Raw genomic sequence first — 21,743 nt, forward strand, 5'->3', positions numbered from 1 at the left:
TCAGCCCGCTAGTGTACACACACACTCACAGTGAGAGACAGAGAGACAAAGACAGACACACAAAGAGAGTGAGTCAGTCAGCCCGCTAGTGTACACACAGGCTCTATAGCTGCAGGCTCAGCCACAACAAACTGAAATGTTTGGAAAGACTGCACCTGCCCTGAGCCTGCACAGACTTTCATTTTTATCACTGTTTCTCAAGTGATACAGTTTAATAGCTATTTGCATGACATGGTATTGTATTACATCATCTGGATATTGGTTGATTCATACAGGAGGATATGTTTAGGTTATATGTGTCAATATTGTGCCATTTTATTGGGGGGGCACTATTGAGATGGTTCAGCAGTTAAGAGCACTCGTTGAACGTTCAGATGATCTGAGTTCAACTCCCAGCACCCACATGGTGGCTCTTAATCATCTGTAACCATGCCCTTCACTGACTTCTACATGTACTAGGTATACACATGATGCACATATATGCATGCAGGCAAAACACATACATTAAAAATATAAAATAAAATAAAAGCTTTTTGAGACGGGGTTTTGCTCAGCCTGGCCTTCAACTCATGATTCTCCTGCCTCTGCCTTCTGAGTTCTGGAATTATAGTCATGTACAACCATGCCTTGCAATGCTGTTTTATATAAAGGACTATACCGCTTAGGTTTTGATATACTAGAAAGCGTGGAACTAACTTCCCACATGATCTAAAAGGCAGCCAAGGTAACAACCAAAGCACCACAAAGCAAAGCTTCCTTCCGGTGTTCACAGCAGCGGTCTGAGGTAGCTGCCCCCCAGGGCACATTCAGCAAAGTCTATGAGATTCTGGTTGCTGTGTTAGAGGAGTGGGCAAGAATGCTACTGATGTCTAGTATATGAAGATCAGGAGTTCTGCTAAGTATCCTATGCACAGTACTGCCTATGTGGCAAAAAAAAAAAAAAAAAAAAAAAAAGTTAGCTAAAGGCTTGGGAATGTAGTTTAGTGGCGGAGTCCAAGCTTAGTGTGTGATCAGTCCCAGCATCAGAACTAACGGGCCAAGCAAGATGATCTAGCAGGTAAAGGTGCTTCCTGTGGGGTCTGATGACATGAGTTCAATTCCCTAAGACTCACATAGTGGAAGGAGGGAAATGACTCCTGAACGATGTCCTCTGACTTCCACACACATGCTGTGTTACACAAACGCACATGTAATAAGTGTATAAGTATAATTTTAAAAATTAAAAAAAAACTACCCATCTAACTAGTCTGTAATATCAATAGTGCCTAGAAAGACGAACCAACCAAACAAGTGAAAGACTTTTATGATGAAAAACATTAAGACTCTGAAGAACAGAATTGAAGAAAGTATCAGAATATGGAAAGATCTCCCATGCTCATGGATCAGTAAGATTAATACAGTAAAAATGTCCATCCTACCAAAAATAATCTACAAATTCAATGCAATCTCCATCAAAATTCCAATACAATTCTTCACAGATCTTGTAAGGACAATTCTCAGATTCATATGGAAACACAGAAAACCCATGGTAGCTAAAACAATCTGGGATAATAAAATCACTGTTAGATGCATCATCCTGTCTGATATCAAGTTGTACTACAGAACTATAGTAAACAACCATAACAACAACATGATATTGGCATAAAAATAGACGTGTTGATTAATGAAATTGAATTGAAGACCCAGTCATACACCCACACACCCATGGACACCTGTTTTTTGTTTTTTGTTTTTTTTATAAAGAAGACAGAACTATACATTGAGGGGACAAGAAGTCATTATCTTTGACAAATGGTGCTAGTCAAACTGGATGGCTACATATTGAAGAATGCAAATATATCCGTACTTATTACCCTGCAAAAACTTTAACTCCAAATAGATCAAAAACATCAACATAAGGCCAGACACACTGAACATGACAGGAGAGAAAGTGGGGAATTCATTGGCCCAGAAAAAGATTTTCTGAATAGAACATGGATAGCACAGGCACTAAGATCATCAATAAATGGGACCCATGAAACAGAGAAGCTTCTCTATGACAAACAACACCATCATTTGGACAAAGGGGCAGCCTACAGAATGGAAAAAGATTTTTACCAACTACACATACTATAGAGGGCTCATATCCAAAGTATATAAAGAACTCAAAAACAAACAAACAAACAAACAAAAACACCCCACCAAAGCTGGGCATCAAGTAAACAAATAACACAATTAAAAAATGGGGTACAGATTTAGATAGAATTCTCTAAAGAGAAAAACCAAATGCATGAGACACTCTTAAAGAAAAATTAAATGTTCTTAGTCAGGAAGGAAATGCAAATCAAAACTACTTTGATATTTTATCTTGCACCAATCACAATGGTCAAGATCAATAAAACAAGTGACAGCTCGTGCAGGTGAGGATGTGGAGTAAGGGGAACACTCATCCATTGCTGGTGGGACTGCAAACTTGTATAGCCACTGTGGAAATCAGTGGCTACAAATAGATCTACAAATAAATCTACAAATAGATTTAATTCAAGATTCAGCTATATCACTCTTGAGTGTATACCCAAAGAATTCTTCATTCCTTTTATAGAGATACTTGTTCAATCATGTTCATTTCTACTCTATTTATACTAGCCAAAAACTGGAAATATCCTAGTCATTAAAAAAAAGATATCATGAAATTTGAAGGTAAATATATGAAATTAAAAAAAATATTCTGAGTGAGGAAACCTAGGAAGACAAATATGGTTTGTATTATATGTGAATTATTGTATGTGGATATTAGCTACTAAGTCAATGATAACCAAGTCAATGATAACAGTCCATATAGCCACAGAGGTTAGGTTTAGAGTAATTAACGAGGAGGAGCAGATACATTTTCTTAGGAAAGGGAAATAGAATAGATAGCTACTGATAGATGGGTGAGGGACTGGGACAGGAGAATCAAGTGGTGAGGTGAATAGAAGATGGGGACAAGGGAGGGAATATAGAGAGACAGTTAAAATAGAGGTCATTTGAGGGGCTGTATAAATACAGTAGAAACTTCCTAAAACATACATATATGAAGGTGATCTACCTGAAATCACCAAACAATGGGAAATACAGAGACCCAACTGCCTATATCTTGTCACCAAATGAAACTTTCAGTATTGGGATTGGGTTATATCTAATTGAGATGTTAGCCACTAATTGAGATGTTAGCCAAAGTTACACAGAGAAACCCCGTCTCAAAAAAAAAAAAAAAAAAAAAAAAAAAAAAGTACAAGAAATAAAGTAATAAAAAAGCCATGTAAAGATGGAGAGCACACAGAGACTTTGGATACTGTATGGTATTGTGTTGTCTTTGTGTTGTTTGACTGCTGAGGAAATAGCAACAATTGTTCAAAGAAATGTATTATTCCAATTTATATATTTTAAAAATGCTTTGACTTCAAAATTTAAGTCTAAAAACAGGTTACTGGGGAAAAGAATTTCTATTTTTATTTCCACAGAAAATGAAAAGCTGTGGATTCCTTCAAGACTAACATGGTTTGGTCAGCAAGATCCCCTGAAGCAGTGTCCCAGGTGATCCAACATTCAAAACAGCTGGGACAAGGCAGCCTTGCAGATCACTACAGCTAGGATTTCTGCATCTTCTTAGGAACCCCAAGACAGTGCCACCTACCAGCAGGAAGCAGTTTGGAAGGAATGATGCCCAAATTCCCAAATATTGTTTACAAATGTTTGTTTTCGCTTAAATGGGGTTGGTTATAAATGGTTAATGACCACAACCAATCTCTTTTTAAAGGTAAAAAGGGGATTATGGTATAGAAATGATTACTTTGTTTTGGAATGAATTTTCATTTAATGATACAAACTTAAGGTCAATTTTGTGATAAGTATATTTCTCCTCTTGTTTAGGTATTGTGTTTATATAGCTCATTAAAAATGTAATGTATAACTGCTTCTCTCCCAACTACAAGGACCTGAGTTTACTATTGGTCATAGTAGTGTGTACTTATAATCCCAGTGCCTTGGAGTGGGGACAGGGGGATCCCTGGGGTCACAGGCAGCCAATTCAGTCTACTTGGCAAGCTCCATTCAGGTGAGAGGCTGACAGAAAACATGGTGGCTGGCTGGCAGCTGAAATCATCAACAAGACCGTGTGTGTGTGTGTGTGTGTGTGTGTGTGTGTGTGTGTGTGTGTGTGTGTGTGTGTGTGTGATGTATACTGACACACATAAAGATGAGATTAAGGCAGATACCTTTTGCTTATGGAGTGTCTTTCCAGTAATGCATTAGAATTTCAACATAGCTGAGTGTCCCCACTGAGGAGATCTTGTGCCTCAGTCTCCCAGGCCTGCCTGAGGGACATGGTGTGCTGGATGACTTGCCTGCACTCCAGGTTAAGTGAGTGTGGTACACATAGGGAACTTGCTAGGCCTGGGGTCTCCAAATAGCTGTAGAACACTTAGCGCCAGAGCAATCCAAACTTTAGGATGAATTGTGGGGCAGGCACCTGTATTTGTGTCCCCGAAGGACTCTCTGAATGCAGACTGCTGCTCCATCCAGGGCCAGTCTCCTCTGGATCTCCAGCACTGTGTCCTGATGGTCCTGAGGATAGGTGACGTCATGTTGGTACCTCTCCCTCACACCACTGCCCTGCTCAGGACCAGGTCTTGGTCTCTGGAAGTCAGTTATGTCCCAGACTCCATGATGGGGATCAGAAGGAGCTCTAACTGTATCCTACCCTAATGCCAAACTTATTTTAGTGCCTTCTTTTGCTCTTTCAATCTGTCAGTCTTCATTTCCCAGAGCCACACATTTGCAGTGGACTGTATAACACACCCGAGCTCATTTCTGTGTGAAAATAGTTCCCACAGCCCAGGAGCAGAGTTCACGGGAGCTGGCATGAGGAGATGGGTATCCTCACCCGTGGGTGTCTCTCCTGCCTCTTACTCCTAGTTCCCTGAGGCCTGAGACAGGAATCACAGGCCTCACCATAGCCCAGGAAGGCAGGGGTTGTCTTTACAGAAGACAGAGGTATGGTCCTGCTCACCCTTTCCCCCTCCCTCCCTCCTTTCCTGCTTTCTTCTTCTGTTTAGCATCAGGAGGATTGAGGTGCTCATGTGCCCTGGTGAGCTTGGGGACACAGACTGGACTAGACCTTGGGTATGGACTCAGGAGCCAGGAATGTAGGGGTGAACTTTCTCTTCTCATTCCTTCTCCATCACAAACTAAGCCCTGCTCTGTGTGGCCTTTCGTGGCTACTCCATCTTCCTGGGCAGTTCCCTTGGGATAGTCCCTGTTACCCTGTCTCTCTATTTCCTTCCTGTTTGGATCCCAGATCCCCATTATGGGACAAACTGCATAAATTGATGGTTAGAGAAACCAGCATACAGTCTAGCTGGGACAGGGCAGGCAGGGCGGAGCTCTTCCCCTCTCCTCCCCTCCCCTCCCCTCCCTTCCCCTTCCCTCCCTATTGTTCCCAGGAGGCAGGGGGAGGGGATCTCACCTTCAGGAAGATTTTGGTCCTTCCCACTTTCCAATCTTTGTCTGTCCCCAGGCACCGGTCAGCAATGCGCAAGGTCATCTGGCGGTGCTTGTCTTGAAACTGTTGAGAAAACCAGGGGTGGCCAGGGCCTCTGGAGAGCGGTGAGGGCCTCCTCCAGGGCTGCTCAAGCAGAGGTCCCTTTATCATACAAGCCTCCCCACAAGGGTTGTCTGACTACACTCAGACACTTGCGTACACGCCAGGTTGAGTGGATGAGGGGCACATAGGGTACTTGGTGGGCCTGGAGCCTCCATGTAGCTTGGGAACACTTAGCCTCAGACCAATCCAAACTTTGGGATGGTTGCAGGCTACAAAAGGATGGCAGAACATCCTATCCCACAATGCTTCCTAGCCACCCCTCAGATCCTGGACCTGATGTCCTCAGGAGAGTAGAGTAAACCCACAGGCATCGAAAAGAAACACACACAGCCACCAGCATCAAGAAGGAGCCATTGTGAGTCAGCCATCTTGCCGATACAGCACAAAGAGAGTAGGAGAACAAAAGGAAGGACAGACAGATCATGTTGACGCTAGGGATCCAGGGATGGTCCAGGTGATCAGGAAGGTGGAGAGGACTCAATGGGAGGTACAAGGTTCTATCAGTGGCTAGACACACCTGTTTGCGCTCAGGGCTGGGCAGCAGCATGCAGAACCTCTGTGAGAACTCATCAAATGTGTAGCGGATGGGAAAACCTGACTTGCGGATTTGTACGGTCTCCATCATGCCAGAATAACGCAGCTGCTGAATGCACAGCTCTCGGTCAAACAGCTGTGGGCAGAGAAGACTGGGGTGAGGAGCCAAGGATCCCACCTTCCAAAATCACTCACTGTTGCTACTGCGGGGGTGGGGGGGTGGGGGGTGTCAACCTGCCTAGGGACCCATCCAGCCATTCCCTAAAGACCAGAAGAAAGTAACAAATGCACGATTGAACTAAAATGACTGTTTTTATTTTGGGGGGGTCGTTGCCTAGAATTTGATATATAGCTGAACATGAATGACATTCTACTTTATCTCTCAGGTGCTGGAATTACAAGCATGTCATACTGCACCCGAATTTCAAATGACATTCTGAAGACAGCAGTGGGAGGGCTGAAAATGTCTCCAAGGCCAAACATCCACACATAAAATAAAGTAATTTTAAAACCATATAACTTGGAGAGCAATAAAAGAAGATACCAAACATAAAATGCTTTCCTCCATGTACACATATGTGCATCCCCACAATACACACTCGCATACATATGCTAACATGTACACATAAATATCTTTTTATTTCCCTGTGACATGGTTTTTAGTTATTTTGCCTTTGCAAATAATATTTCCTTGTTTGGGGAGAATCTGTGCTTACAGCCTTTGAACAAACAGCTTCTATAGATTAGGGCATCATGGGTGTCCCTCTAGTCCCTACCACTCAGGGAGAAAGCTCCCGTAGGTTTTAATACAGGAGTGGGCCTGACTCATAAATGCCAACATTTGAAACAACTGTTATCTACTGCTATGTGTGGATTTTACATGGGAGAAATGTCATAGCATAACTTCCTACCCTTGTTATACCCCTTCCAAGAAACATAGTATTTTTTCTATCAAAAGGTTAGTTGAGACAAGAGCATTCAGTTTTGAGAAAGTGCCATTTTGTAAACCCCTACATACATTTACAGTTTCTAGTTCCCAAATGTAAGTTTTGATTCTCCTGAGTTTTGCCTTCCCAAATATAAACTTTGGCCCCAAAGGCCAAACTGCATAGCTTCATACAGATGAGCCAACCACGTGAGAACAGACTCTGACCAAACCCGAATCCAAAGTCCCAGCAGACTTCCCACTAGGTGAGCTTGTCACTGCTGATCACCCAAAGATGCTTTGGGTCACGGGGACATTCTTGTGACTACAGCTTCATTTCTAACATCCGATGGACAAGAGTAAGTCTGACTTCATGGAAGATATGGAAAACGAGGCTAAGAGCCTGGCCAAGTACACACAGAAGATGATGGATGGAAGGACTAAAAAGCAAGAGTGTGAGTGGACTGAAGCACGGCAAGCCACTGAGCTACAACCAACTCACACCAGTTTTCTGTGACGTGGGGACAGTGGGCAGCTATAATGCTGGCCATGCCCTGGCTGTCAACTCTATGTGTCAAACTCACCCCTCAGTACCCCGTCCTGGCACACCCCAGCCTCTCCTAGTTACCAGCGGCTTCTTGTACTCATTGGGTTTGATGCAGCGGATGAAGTAGGGCTGGCAGTGACTCAGGATTTTCATCAGCTGGTCCAGGGACTGCTTGAACTGGCCCGCAAGGGTGAGGGGGCGCTTGGTGGAGTCTGATGACTGCAAAGAGAAACAAGGGGCGCGAGGACAGGGGAGCTATGCCTGCGGAATTGGGGATCATGTCACAGTGAGGGTCGCCGCCTGGAACAAATGTACACACTTCCTCCTTCATCCCTCCCCCATCCCTTCTTTCCCTTTCACTTCCTTCTCCTTCCCGCTGTCCTGTCTTCTTCCCTTTCTTCCTTCCTCCCCTTCATTTCTTTCCTCCCCTTTCCTCTTCTCTACTTCCATTCTTTTTTAAAAAATGATATTTTAGAAAAAATTCATGTGCATTGGTGTTTTTCCTGCTTGCATGTCTGCATGGGTGTCAGATCCTCAGGAACAGGAGTTACAGACAGTCGTGAACTGCCATGTGGGTGCTGGGAATTGAACCAGGTCCTCTGGAAGAGCAGCCAGCACTCTTAGCCACTGAGCCATCTCTCCAGCCCATTTCCCTTCTTTTTTACTTTCCCCTCTTCCTTCTTCCCTCTGAATTTATTTCTTTCCTCCTCTCTTTTCCATCCTTACCTCTCTCTCTCTCTCTCCCTCTCTCTCCTTCATTCCCTCTTTCTCTCCTTCATTCCAGTACAAGCCTTCTTGGGTGCCAGCTACACACTTATGATGCTGCACACTGGGGGATGCTGCATGCTGGAGATGCTGCACACTGGGGTTGCTGCACAGTGGGGTTGCTGCATACTAAAATGCTGCATGCTGGGGATGCTGCATACCCCTAGAAGGCTCTCTCTGGTCATATCTGTGTGGGCCAGTGCCTTAGAGTCAGGGTGGCAGGTGAGGAGCCCACCTTGAAGAACTGACTTCCTGTGTTCATCTGGCGGATGGTGCCATGACCCAGCTTTATCTGTGGTGACTCCAGGTTGAATATCTCTTTCAGGAACTTGTTTTTTGAGGAATGAACCAGGTTGAGGATGTCTGTGCTCAGCATGTCTCGGTTCTTCTCCAGGAAGCCTGTGGGGACAGCATAGTGACCCTTCAGGCCAAACGAGCCATGTCCCCCATCACTTGAGTAAGATGAGAATGCCTGGAGGGACTCCAGAGTGTCTCACTGTAGCATACTCTCTATCTTCCACTCAGACCAAATGCCTGTCTCCACCCAGCACTAAGACACTTCTGACCTCGAAACTCTCAACCCCCTGCTGCAACCCATCCCACTCCCCACTGTTGCCTAGAGAATATGGTTACTCTGCTTCTGAGTCTTGGACATTCTGATAAGATTAGTTTCCCAACTCGAACTAGCCTTCAGAAATGGGAGGATAGTGTTCTGGGCTGAATTTATTTGTTGGGGGTCCTTGCTTTCAGTACTATGGATCCAATATGGATCTCCTGTGTGAAGAGAAGGGTTTGTATGCCTGTAAATGTGCATGTTTGCGTAAGTGCAGTGCCCGTATGTGCCTGTGGATGTGGAGGCTAGAGCACATGTATGTGGAGGTCAGGTGCTGTCAGCCTCTCTCTCTCTCTCTCTCTCTCTCTCTCTCTCTCTCTCTCTCTCTCTCTGTGTGTGTGTGTGTGTGTGTGTGTGTGTGTGTGTGTCCCTCACTAGCCTGCAATTCACCAAATAGGCTAGGCCCCAGGGATCTGTCTCCCCAGTGCTGGGCTTACAGCTTTTTTCTTTTTCTTTCTCCCCCGCCTTTTTTTTTTTTTTTTTTTTTTTAACATGACTTCTGAAGATTGACTCCAGCCATCAAATGTGCACAGAAAGCAGTTTACTAAATGAGCTATTACTCCAACCTGAGGGAGGCCTTTAATGATTAAGGCAAAATGAGATTATGAGGGTGGGCTTTGACCCAGTATGGCCAGTGTCATTAAACTCTGAGAGGGGACTGTGTGAAGTTACAAGGAGAGATGGCTACAAGGAGAGATGCGCCATGACCATATGAAACCATGGGTATAACAGGGAAGCCCAAAGGAAAATAAGGAAAATAAGACATGTTAGTATTTTTTTTTTTTTTTTTTTTTTTTGCTTTACACTTTTTGAGATCAGGCATTCATAGCCCAGGCTGGCTTCAAACTTGCTTTGTAACTGAGGATGCTCTAACCCTCCTGCTTTTACCTCCTAATAGCTGAGATTACAGGTATGTACCAGTATTCATAGTTTACCTAGTGCTGGGGATCAAATGGCAGGGCTTCATGTAGGTTAGGTAAGGCTTGGTGCTAACTACCCAACCTTGCTTTTGTTTTAAAAATACTCTGTGGTGTGTGTGTGTGTGTGTGTGTGTGTGTGTGTGTGTGTGTGTGTGTGTACATGCAATCATGTGTGAGAGTATGGGCATGGGCATACCATAGTGCCTGTGTGTGTGAAGGTCAGAGGATACCCCTGCTTCTGTCTCAGGTGAGGCTGGATCTCTTGTTATTCAACACTATGTACACCGGGCTGTTGGTCCTTGAGCTCCCAGGGATTCCCCTGTGTCCATGTCCCATTTCACCACAGCAGTGCTGAGACTATGGATGTGAGCTGTGTCTCACCAGAGAAGTGTCTGCTTTTCTGGAATCTGGGTATTCTAAATTAGGTCCTTGTGCCTGGAGAAAGAATTTTTCTGAATCTTAGCATCCTCTTTGGAGGGCGCTAGCAGGCTGGAGCATGGCAAATGAGGCACAGACAGCTTTTGCCTTTTACCCTTCCCTCCCATTCTCTCTGCTTTCTAAACCATTAGATTACATTCCTAAAGCTAGCCACCAAAGTTTCATATTTGGCCTCTTCCTCCTCCCGAGGCTGACCACCAAGGTCCAGCTATGAAAGTATTGAGGTCTGGCAATCAAAAGCCCCCTTTTGGCTCATCTAATTGACCTGTCCAACCAAAATTAAACACCTTATCCTAATGCAGGGTTTCTCCTCTTTACCTTTACAAACTGTCATTTGCCTACAGGCCACATGTGTCTCTCCGCTCTACCCAGAGGGAGTTCTTTGTCCCTACAGCAAATAAATCTTTGTGCTGAGAACTTGGTCTTGTGTCCTGTGCCGACTCTGGTCCCTTCATTCTTAAGTTTCATGTCACTTCACAACAAAACAAAAAAAAAAAATCCTAACTCTTGAATACATAGGGGTGCTGGAGGATGGGCTCAATGTCCTCTTTGCGTTTGAGACCTATGATTGCTAATATTGGTTGTCACTTTGACTACATTGGGAATCAACTAAAACCCAAGCAGTTGGGCAGATCTGCAAGGGATTTTGCTTAATTGGGTCATTTGAAATGGGACGAGATGATGGGACAGACTTCCTAGACTTCCTAGGAGAGGGAGGCCTTATCCTCTCCCAGCAGCAGATGGGGGGGGGGGAGAGAAGTGGGGGGAGTGGGAGGAGGGCAGGGAGGGGGAAATGGGATTGAAATGAAAAAATTAAATAAATTTTTAGAACACACACAAAAAGAAAGAAAGAAAAGAAATGGAAGACACCCTAAATCTGGATAATTTGAGGTCAGAAGACCTATTTTAGCCAGACCTTCCAGTGGCTGCTTGTATAAAAGGACAAAAAGAAGGAAGCTTTCACTTTTTGCTTGCTTGCCCTCGCTTTCTGTGGCAAGTTCATCAGTCCTGTGGCTCAGGCATTCCTTTGCTTCAGGATCCCAGCATATACCAAAGACCAACTGAGACAGCCGACCTCCTGGACTGAACAACTACTAGATTTTTGTCCTCCCCAAGGGGAGACAGCCAATGTTGGCCCACAGTCTGTAAACTCCTCTAATAAATGCCCTTTTAATATAGATTGATTCCATTAGTTCTGTTCTTCTAGCGAACCCTGACTTATACAGGGACTCTTCCTTTCCAAGAGCTTAAGGCTAGGGGGTGGCAAGGACTATGAAGGAGCCCCATTTTCCTAGTTTTCCAACACAGCTCCCCCACCTCCAGACCCTGCTTCCTCTGGGTAAGCTACCAGCCTTTCTGCCCATCTGTCTCCCTAAAGGAAAAGCATGCAAGGATTGCACCTAGATTTGCATCTCTGCTTAAAGACTTCTGCAGATGATATCCCTCTACCACAAGAGCACACTGGCCACCTTCCCACTCTTCTAAGCACAAAGGACTGACACCTTACTCCTTTGTTCCTCTACTCAAAACCACAAGTGACATGACTACAATGTGAAGTTAACTCATGGATCCAATGTCTAAGAGTAAAATCTAAACCTTTCATAAGACTATGTTGCAAGGAGCTGGGGATATGGCTCAGCTGGTACAGTGCTTGCCTACCATCCATGATTCCCTGGGTTCAATTCCCCACACCACATAAGCTGGGCATGGTGGTGCAAATATCAACACTTGGGAGGTGGAGGCAAGAGGATCAGGAGTTCAAGGTGGTTTTCAGCTACATAGTGATCTGCTTTACAAAACAAAACAGAAATAAGCAACAACAAAAGAACACGTAGGAGAAAGACAGGAGAAGTGGCTCATGGATGTAATTCTAGCACTCAGAAGGCAGAGGTATTAGAGGCTAGCCTGGCTACACAGCAAGTTCCCGGGCAGGCAGGGCTACATAGGGAGACCCTGTCTCAAAACAAAAACAACGAAAAAGAAAACCTTCATGACACTACACCTTACAGTGGACTGCAAGCTATGCCACAAGTAACAAAAGGACAAGGGGCAACCCAGACTTCTTTAAAATCAAACCTTTGGCACCGGTAATAAAGTGCTATGAAGCCGGGAGTGATGCCAGCTATTTTGGAGGTGGAGGATGAGCTATGCATCCGGCCCCTCTCTAGAAAGCGAGCAAGCAAGTAAACAAACAAAAACAAAACTCAAGGAATTGGGATGTAGCTCAGTGGGAGAGAAAGAGCACTTGCCTACTGTGTGTTAGGCCCTGAGCACCAAGACAAAAGGAAAGAGACAAGCCTTCAGGATGAGAAAATTTTAGAAACCATATATCTGACAAGGTACTTATAGCCAGAATATGGAAAACACTATTATAAGCCACTGAGATGGCTAGGCAGGTAAAGGTACCTGTTGCCAAGTCTGAAGACCTGAGTTCATTTCTCAGGACCCAAGCTGTGAGAGGAGAGGACAGACTCCTGGAAGTCATGCTCTGCTAACACAAATTCAAAGGCATGTGAAAAAGCTGGAGCTCTCATACACACTTATTTTAAAATGTAAAACAGCACAGCTACTTTGGAAACAGTTTTGTGGGTCCTCAAAAACTACACTTGACCTAGAAATCTACTGCTGGATATATGCTGAGAAAAACTGAAATCTGTGTCCACACCAAAGCCCGCACTGGATGTTCACAGCTGCATTATAGCTGCGTAGTGGAAATAAGTCAAATACCCATCGATTGAAGAGAGAAACAAAATATGGGCCAGTAACACAGACTATTCTTCTGCAATGAAAAGAAACGAAGGGGGCTGGCGAGATGACTCTGTTAGTAAAGAGTTTAGTGTGCAAGAATGAGAACATTGGGCTGATCCCACGCACTTACATCAGCACATCCAAACCTCAAAACCTTAGAGTAAGTGAAAGAAACCAGCCACAAAGGGCATCCTTAGTGTGTGCAATGCTTAGTGAGTGTTTTGTCATTTTGACAGAATCTAGTCAACCTGGTAGACAGGCCTCTGGGCCTACCTGGGGGGATTATCATGATTGCTTTGGTTGAGGCAGAAAGCCCAGCCCCCAGTGGGTAGAACCTTTTCCTGGCTAGAATCCAGGACTGAGTACGTGGAGAAAGGGGGCTGAGCAGCAGTCTGCGGTCATCCTTCTCTCTTCCCTGGCTACCTCCTTCCTATGGTACCCCACGCTGGCCCCAGATGGGTCATACACAGACCTGTGCTCACCTTCTACCTGGTAGTGTACTTCACCCGCAAAATGTACAATCCCAAATCGGGTGTCGTGGATGTTCTTGGGTCTCAGGAATGACTTGTTGTTGGCATGCACACTGCTCAGTTTCTGAAGCATAGTGATGTCGGTCCCCTGGAAGAAACCAGATGCTCTATGGGCTGAGGCCCCAGTGTCACGAGGAGGTTGGGAGGCCAAGCAAGGAGGCAAAGCAAGGTGGCTCAGGATGACTTACAGCTCACTGTGGATGGACAACTAGCTCACATTGGCTGCTGACTTGTAGACTCAGCGATAGGGACTAGGGGCTATTCCTTTCTTTGCCAGCCCTCCTACTCTACTCACTGGACAAACATCCAGATCTTTAGCAATCTGGGAAGTCATCCTGCAGGAGGTGTGCTGAGCTGGAGCTTGTTAAGCAGAGGTGGTGACAACCCTGTGCACAAGAATACCCTCCACACGCCACACCATGGAGTTGCTTGACCTCAGAGAAGAGACTAGGATCCAGGCTCCACTCGGTGGAAGAGGCAGACACCTACCTGTGGGAAGCGGCTCTCCTCATCTAGAAGGGAGATGATGCTCATGGGCTTGAGGGCCAGCAGGTCTAGAATGGGCTGGTTGTCGGTGTAGTGGATGTAGTTCCAGGTGATGTTCTCAGAGAGGTACTCCTCCTGCTCCATTGTGAACACGTGTTTCACAAAGAATTGCTGAAGATGCTCGTTGGCGAAGTTGATACAGAGTTGTTCGAAGCTGTGGAATCACCACCACCATCATCTCAGTATGGAGCAGGGTCAACTGGGTACCACTGCAGTCTAGGGAGCCCTAGGGAGCCCTGAGGCATCCTTGCCCCAGACATATGCTGTATACACACACCTTTAAGTACATGCTTCCTTTTGCTCTGACTCCAGGGGACTATCAGGGCCCAGGTACTGATTCTAAAATCTCTGGAAGCGCACCCCTATCTTTACTTCCCCTCTGGCCACCTGTTGCCTTCCACTTTGCCCTGGATATCACCTGCCCAGATTTGGACCCCTGCCCACCTAGTTTTCTTCCCCAGCCTTGATCACAGTGGTGTCTGGCGGCAATGTCCACACCTGCTTCCAGTTGTTCTGGGACACGGGATCAGTGATGCTCTGCCTAAACTTACTCATTTCTTATATTTTTGGTTGTGAGCCTCGCCTTTAACAGCTGAGCTATCCCTCCAGCCCAAACTTACTCATGTTTAAGGCCAGAAATGGTCCACAAAGGCTCCTAGAGGAGTCCGTGCTATTGATTTCTGCTGCCACTCTGACCCCATGTGGTAAAATCAGGAAGAGAATCAGTGGTTCCCAGGGAGAGAGAGAGAGAGAGAGAGAGAGAGAGAGAGAGAGAGAGAGAGAGAGAGAGAGAGGTGGATACTAGGAAGTGAGCTGACTCTTGGGGATGACCTTTAGTTACATAGACTTCTTTGGGCACTGGGATGTTAAAATGTACACAGGCTATATTTGCAGGAAGGTCCAGACTTGCTTTCAGACACCCCAGCATTATGAATTGGGAGTATGAAGTCCGTGCTCCCAGCCTAGTGGTCAGGGTAAGGTGGAGAAAGGGGACAGGTACCCTCAAGCTTGGTCAGAATCATTGCTCATCTTTGTATGTGTGTGTGTGTGCGTGTGTGTGTGTGTGTGTTGTGTATGAATGCATTACACATGTATATAGTGTGCGTGGCACAATGTGCATGTGTGTAGTATGCACGGATACATTGTGCATGTGTGTGTGTGTGTGTGCACTCAATCAACCTCAGATATTAGTCCTTGATGCCATCCAGCTTGGCTTTTTGAGACTGGGTCTTTTCACCAATAAGCTAGCCTGGCTAGCTAGTGGGCCACCTGGGTCCTCCTGTCTTTACCTCCCCAGCACTGGCATTACAAATCCACCAAGCCCAGTTTCCCTATGAGCTCTGAAGGAGAAAACTCAAGCTCGTATAGCAAACACTTCACTGACTGGGCTGTCTTCCTAGTCCTTTATATACTATTTTCAGAAATAATATAGGTTAAGGTCTTTATACCTATTATTCTGGAAGTTTTCAAAGCCAAATATGTCCAGAAGACCGATGGCCCTCCGCACATTTTTGGGATCCTGGGAGGGTGGTGTGAAGATTGCAGCGTTTATTTTCTTGACAATCCACAGGAAGAGATGCCCATAGATGCCCTGGGGAGACACAGGTTGAAGATTTAGTCTCTGAGCCAACAGAAGAAGCCATTACCCAGAAAGACTGCATGCAGATTGGTGACACTGGCCACCCAAGGAATGTTACCCCCAAGCTGGGACCTGCCCAACCATCTCTGTTCTGCCCCGCCCTGTGCTTTGTACCTTGACAAAGGCGTCCCTTCGATCTGTAGCTTGTGCAATGTTCAAGGGCCTGGTGACATACTCTCCACGGATGGGGATTGTGTGTTTGATCAAACAGTCTCGAAGAGCCTGGTTCTGCACCTGGGAAGGAAGTGGGACCGGGTCATACCTGTGCAGCAGAGCCTGGCTTGGGACTTGCGCCTGCTCCTATTCCCTCTTGTGACCAAAGACCCCTTGGAGATGGAAATGCCTTGAAACAAAGCCAGGGCTGTGGGGGTGACAGCCTTGGTCTCACGAGTGCCATTACAGTGTTTATGGAGGATTGCCTATTGGTGATGCTGATCGTGTTAGTCTTCTGGGCCTGGGAAGCAAGTCTTCTGAGTAAGGGAAGGTTGGAGGGGAATGAGCCCTCCAACAAAACAAACATTCTGATGAGTATGGGGCTTGGAGCCCGAGAGCATCCCATAGGGAGAGGGTGGGTATAGAACCACTAAAAGAGGGTATATACAGAAAAGAGGGAGAAGACACTGGTCACTTGAATTGTTACTAATCAGCTCATCCTGCCCTGCCCTGGTGCTTTTCCCCAGGAGTCCACAGTATGCAGGCTCAGAGCTGGGAAAGTGTGGGAGATAGAAGTGGAGAACTGGACAGGGCTATGAGAATCAGGGCTCTGTCAGTCGAAGCCCCCAATCGGAACTAGCAGATATGATGATCCAATACCTCTAGCAACTTCATTGCTAAGGAGAAGGCTGGAGTTTCCATCACATCAGAGGAATCGAGATTCTCGAAGACTGCAGCTGGGTAGAGAAGCAGTAATCTTGAGAGAGAAATCTGATGTGATAGAGGGCCCAGGCAGGCAAACACTGTGCAGTGTCTATAACTGAACCCAGGGCTCATCATTTGATTTGACTGGCTGGCTAGTGAGCTCAGGGACCTGCCTGTCATGGCCACCACCCTCTCACCATCGCTAGAGTTACAAACACACACAAACTCCACCTTACTTTCTTGAGCCAGGGCCTCACTGAACCTAGAGCTCACTCGGTTTAGCTAGACGGGCTAGTGAGTCTCAGGGGTCATCCTGTCTCAGGATATGTTTTTCCAAGACTGGGTTGGATCACATAATCCTTCTGGCACAAGGACACACAGACTTCTTTCTCCTGCTGTCCCTTTCTCTCTACTTGACCTCCCCAGGGGTGTTATCAAGACCAGAACAACATTACCCATAAACCCCACATTTCCCAGGTGGAGGATGGCTGCCAGCAGCTTGCTGATGTCCCAGTTCTCAGAATCTGAGAAATGGAGGATCTTCATGGCTGAGCGAACATGTGCGTAGTCCTTGGCATCACTGAGTCCCTCGTAGGATGTGCAGTTCCCCTGCCAGACCAAGGACACTTCAGCTGACAGGGTCATCCCAGATCTCACCTCCTCCAGCCAGGAACCAGCAAGGTCAAAACAGCTTAGGAACTTAGTTAAAGGTCCCAGAAAAGCCAACTTATAAGCTCTGAGTGGACTCTGAAGGGCAGCAGCCGTGTAAACAAACTTAGCAAGAAAAAAGAAAGAAAAGAAAAAGAAAGAAAGGAAGGAAGAAAGGAGAAAAAAGGGGGGATTCCCAGAGGTAAGACCACATGGAGGTTGTTGAAACAACAGATCCTAAGAATTTGGAATTTCCCTTAGTTTACCACAGGACCCGGCAATCCCCCTCTTAGGCATATACCCAAAGGATTCACATCAATGCAACAAAGACATCTGTTCAACTATGTTCATAGCAGCACTATTTGTAATAGCAAGAACCTGGAAGCAACCTAGATGCCCTTCAATTGAAGAATGGTTAATGATGTGGCACATCTACACAATGGAATACTACTCTGCAGAAAAAAATAATGGTATCTTGAAATTCGCAGGCAAGTGGATGGCACTTGAAGAAACCATCCTGAATGAGGTAACCCAGTCACAAAAAGAGGAACACAGTATGTACTCACTCATATATGGATTTTAGACCTAGATCAAATGATCACCAGCCTATAATTCACATCACCAGAGGAACCAGGATACAAGTTGTATTCTAAGAGATTCATATAAAGTCCCTCACAGAACTGGGAAGGGACAAGTCCCCCAGACCTCAGGTATAGTGGGGGAGGACAGCTAATGGAGAGAGAAGTAGGAGAAAATGAGAGGGAGGAGAGGAAGGCATGTGCGACCAGGAGGATTGAGCCTGGTTAGGAATGGAAAATAGGAAAGAGAGAGAGAGACAGAGACAGAGAGAGAGAACATAAAAGATGGAGCCAATATTGGTTTGAAGATAAAGTTGAACACAAAGAAAGGTCGTGGGAACTACAAGACTGCTCCCAACTAACAATCTCAGCTTCCGTGGAAAGGCTATCATAAATGCCCTTCCCGGAGAGTGAGATCAACAACTAACTTCTCCATGGAGTCCTCAACTAATGCCTGTTGAAAACAGGAGCAAACACCCATACATAAACACTGAGTCAAACTAGAACCCAGAAGCAGATGGAGAGGACAAGACCATGCGGTAGAAGTACATAGAGACAGCTTACCTGAACAAGGAGGAGCTAAGGGCCACTAGACTGATAGCTGGGAAGCCAACAGGGGTCTGACTCGGACCCCCCTGAATATGGGTCTCAGCCAGAAGGTCTGAGCAGCCTAAGAGACCTCAGACAGTGGAGCCAGGATGTATCCCTGGTGCACAAAAGGACTTTGCAAACATATCCCCCATGGAGGGATAACTGCCTTATTCTAGAGATAGGAGAGAAGCCCTAGTCCCTACTTCACAGGACCTGTCAGATCTACATGACCCCAACTGGATGGCATTCCCCTACATATTGTATTGTGGTGGGGGGTTGGGAGGGGAGGGTGTTTAGAGTGCATGGGAGAGGGTAGAGAGGGCAAAAGGGAGGGAAAGAGGGAGGGAGGGCTTGGGGGGAGGGAGGGAGGGAGGGAGAGGGAACTGGGATCGACATGTAAAATAATAATAATAAAAAAAAAAAAAAAAAAAAAAAAAAAAAACGCTTTGACTCCAAAATTTAAGTTGAAGAACAAGTTACTGGGGAAAAGTATTTCTATTTTTGTTTCCACAGAAAATGAAAAGATGTGGATTCCTTCCAGACTAATGTGGTTTGATCACACCAGACCGCCTGAAACAGAGTACAAGCTGATCCTACATTCCAAACAGCTGGACAAAACAGCCCTACAGACTACAGCCAGGATATCTGAATCTTCTTCGAATCCCCCAAGACAGCGCCCCTTACCAGCAGGAAGTAGTTTGGAAAGAACGACGCCCAAATTCCCAAATATTGTGTATAAATGTTTGTTTTCATTTAATTGGACTTTGTTATATAAAATTAAATAAAAAATACTCTATATGCATAAAAAAAAAACAAAAAAAAACAAAAAAAAAAAAAAAAGAATTTGGAGTTTCCCCAAACTAAGGCTCTGGTCCTTTTCCCATATACCCCATCTTCTTCCGAAGCCCTTCCGGTCTACAAGAGGAGAAGAAAAGGCCTAGTGTGCCAGCCAGAGGGAGAAATTCCACACAGTTAAGCCACCTCTTAGGAGGACTAGAGCTGAGACAAGGCTGCTTAGTTATGTACAGCTCTCTCCTTCCATTTAAACCTAAATTTCATGTCAGGAACCCACATGCTGTACAGCCTGGAGGAGCTTCATTGTGCACCTTCCCATTGTAGCCACGTTGAAGAAACCCTTCCCTGCTCTGTGCCTCTAATTAGCTTACTGAGGATAGGTGGCTGAGCCTGACTTGTTAAAGCTTCAAGGAAGGGCCCAGGCTCTGACCATGACAATTCTGCTGGCATCACAGCTAAAGCACAATTGGGCTTTGCTGGCAGGACTGGGTGACCATGAGCGGGTCCCTTCTCTAGGCTTCTATTTGTCATCCATCCATACTGAGCCTGCCTAGCCTGTCTCTAGGGGATACAGTGGGTGTCTTCCCTTCAGAAGCACTTCTCAAGTTTGATGACGTATCAGGATCTGTGCTCCTGGCTAGGAGTCATGAACTAACCGCCTGTAGTTCTTACTATGTATTTACACGGCTACTGTATGTCTAAGAGGAGCAAGCGAGAAGCCAGTGACCTGCTATGACCTCTTACCAGTGCTAAGACCAGAGGCCAAGCCCAGACCTACTGGGAGGTAGGGAGAGGTTCCTTGAAGAAGGGGTCTGAGCTGGGCCTCTTACAGGGCAGATGTTGATAAGACAGAATTGAGAGGTGGGGTGCAAGGGCTGCTGCAAGAAGGGTCAGCTCTCAGGGAAGAATGAAGCTGTGCCAAATGTCTTGAACTTCTAGTAACTAATTGTTATCAGAGAGGTTTGCACTGTAGATGATAGATTAGCTGCAAGTAGATGATAGATTAGAGATCAAAGCTGGTCACAGGGACACTCCAAAGGACAACTACTGCATGTTCTAGGTAAGGACTGATGAAGACTTTGACTTTGGCCACTACTTCAAAGATCCAATGTCACCCATAACTGCTTGAATCTCACTGTCCTGGAAAGCAGGGGTCAGGGAGAACATGGCTCATGTTCTCAGAGCTTGTAGTGTAGGTGAGCCACAGGGGGCGGGATCAAGAGTATGTGGATAACCATCTACCACTCACTCTTCTGGGAGCCTCTTGTAGACCGGAAGGGCTTCAGAAGAAGATGGGGTATATGGGAAAGGACCAGAGCCTTAGTTTGGGGTCCCAGGAGTACATGGAGCAGAAGAGAAATAGGTGGCAGGACACTAAGGTGGTCATAAAATTGTCTCCGAACAGGAAGGAAAGGGGCCCTTAGGGCCCAGCTAGAGAAGTACCTGACAGTCAAGATAGAGGTTTAAACATGTGCTAGTCCTTCCCTTCCTCCCATGGCTTCTGAGGAGCAACTTGGGAAGAAGAGCTGGGGGCTCACCATGGTCAGGTAATGGTAGTCAGAGGACATGCCCAGACCCAGAAGTTTCTTTTCTTCCAGGCTCATCCCCATCAGCATGCAGTAGAAGATGTGGTAATTGCGTTCCTCTGCAGCCTAAGAGGAGGGGCATTGAAAGGGACATGTGAGCAAGTCCCTCAGAACTTTTCCAGTTACATCCTGAAGAACTCTCAACCATGTGTGGCTCTGGCATGTACCTAAGGGCCAGGCTGCACACCTAGGTCACCTGTGTTCCAAGGAGCAGAAGATCTGGGTATCATCTGAGGAGCCAAGAGGTTACCCTGATCTTAGATTCATCTTGATGTGGCTTCCTAGCCCAGAAAGTCACGCGGGGACTCTGCAACTCATGGTTTCATGGGATTTATACTCACTCAGTGATGCTCTGGAGAGCCAACGGCCATGGGCTTGTGTAGATGTGGGTTCATTTGTTTGGTTTTTTTGTTTGTTTGTTTTTTATTTTGATTTTGAGACAAGGTTTCTCTATATAGCAGCTCTAGCTGTCCTGGAACTTGCTTTGTAGACTGGGCGGTCTCAAACTCACAAAGATCCACCTGTCTCTGCTTCCTGAGTGCTGGTATTGAAAGGCATATGCACCACCACCCAGCTAGATGTGGGGTTTGTAAATACTATTTATAACCATATCCTCACTGTGAAAATTCAGACTGTTGTGAGTGTGTAGTATCATGAAATAAGCTTGCTTACTACTTTGCTTCTCCCCCTCCTCAAATCTCCACTTCCTCTTCCACAGAAGCCCTTTCTGTGTTAGAAGTGTTTCTTCTAGACCTTAAATTCACTCATGTAATTGACTTATATAGTGTATCTATATATAGTTTTGTTTGTGTATGAGTGTATGTTCTTCTGTGTGCAGGTATGCATGTATGAGCATGAA

The 21,743-nt window shown here is 45.7% G+C and overlaps 1 protein-coding gene across 1 annotated transcript in view; it reads right to left on the reverse strand.

The window, feature by feature from the left end:
* Positions 1-21,743, reverse strand: part of Myo7b (myosin VIIB) — a 64,805-nt gene that overhangs the window by 27,324 nt on the left and 15,738 nt on the right. The window contains exons 7-18 of the mRNA XM_051202320.1: positions 20,837-20,950; positions 17,142-17,295; positions 16,642-16,718; positions 15,943-16,062; positions 15,638-15,780; positions 14,133-14,343; positions 13,596-13,731; positions 8,630-8,793; positions 7,711-7,848; positions 6,141-6,293; positions 5,486-5,584; positions 4,490-4,584 (exon numbers count right to left, since the gene is read on the reverse strand). Of these exons, the coding sequence (XP_051058277.1) occupies positions 4,490-4,584; positions 5,486-5,584; positions 6,141-6,293; positions 7,711-7,848; positions 8,630-8,793; positions 13,596-13,731; positions 14,133-14,343; positions 15,638-15,780; positions 15,943-16,062; positions 16,642-16,718; positions 17,142-17,295; positions 20,837-20,950 (1,604 nt within the window). The remainder of the gene's footprint in view (positions 1-4,489; positions 4,585-5,485; positions 5,585-6,140; positions 6,294-7,710; positions 7,849-8,629; positions 8,794-13,595; positions 13,732-14,132; positions 14,344-15,637; positions 15,781-15,942; positions 16,063-16,641; positions 16,719-17,141; positions 17,296-20,836; positions 20,951-21,743) is intronic.

This window comes from Phodopus roborovskii, unplaced genomic scaffold (assembly GCF_943737965.1).
Source record: "Phodopus roborovskii unplaced genomic scaffold, PHOROB, whole genome shotgun sequence".
In the NCBI taxonomy this organism is placed as follows: Eukaryota; Metazoa; Chordata; class Mammalia; order Rodentia; family Cricetidae; genus Phodopus; species Phodopus roborovskii.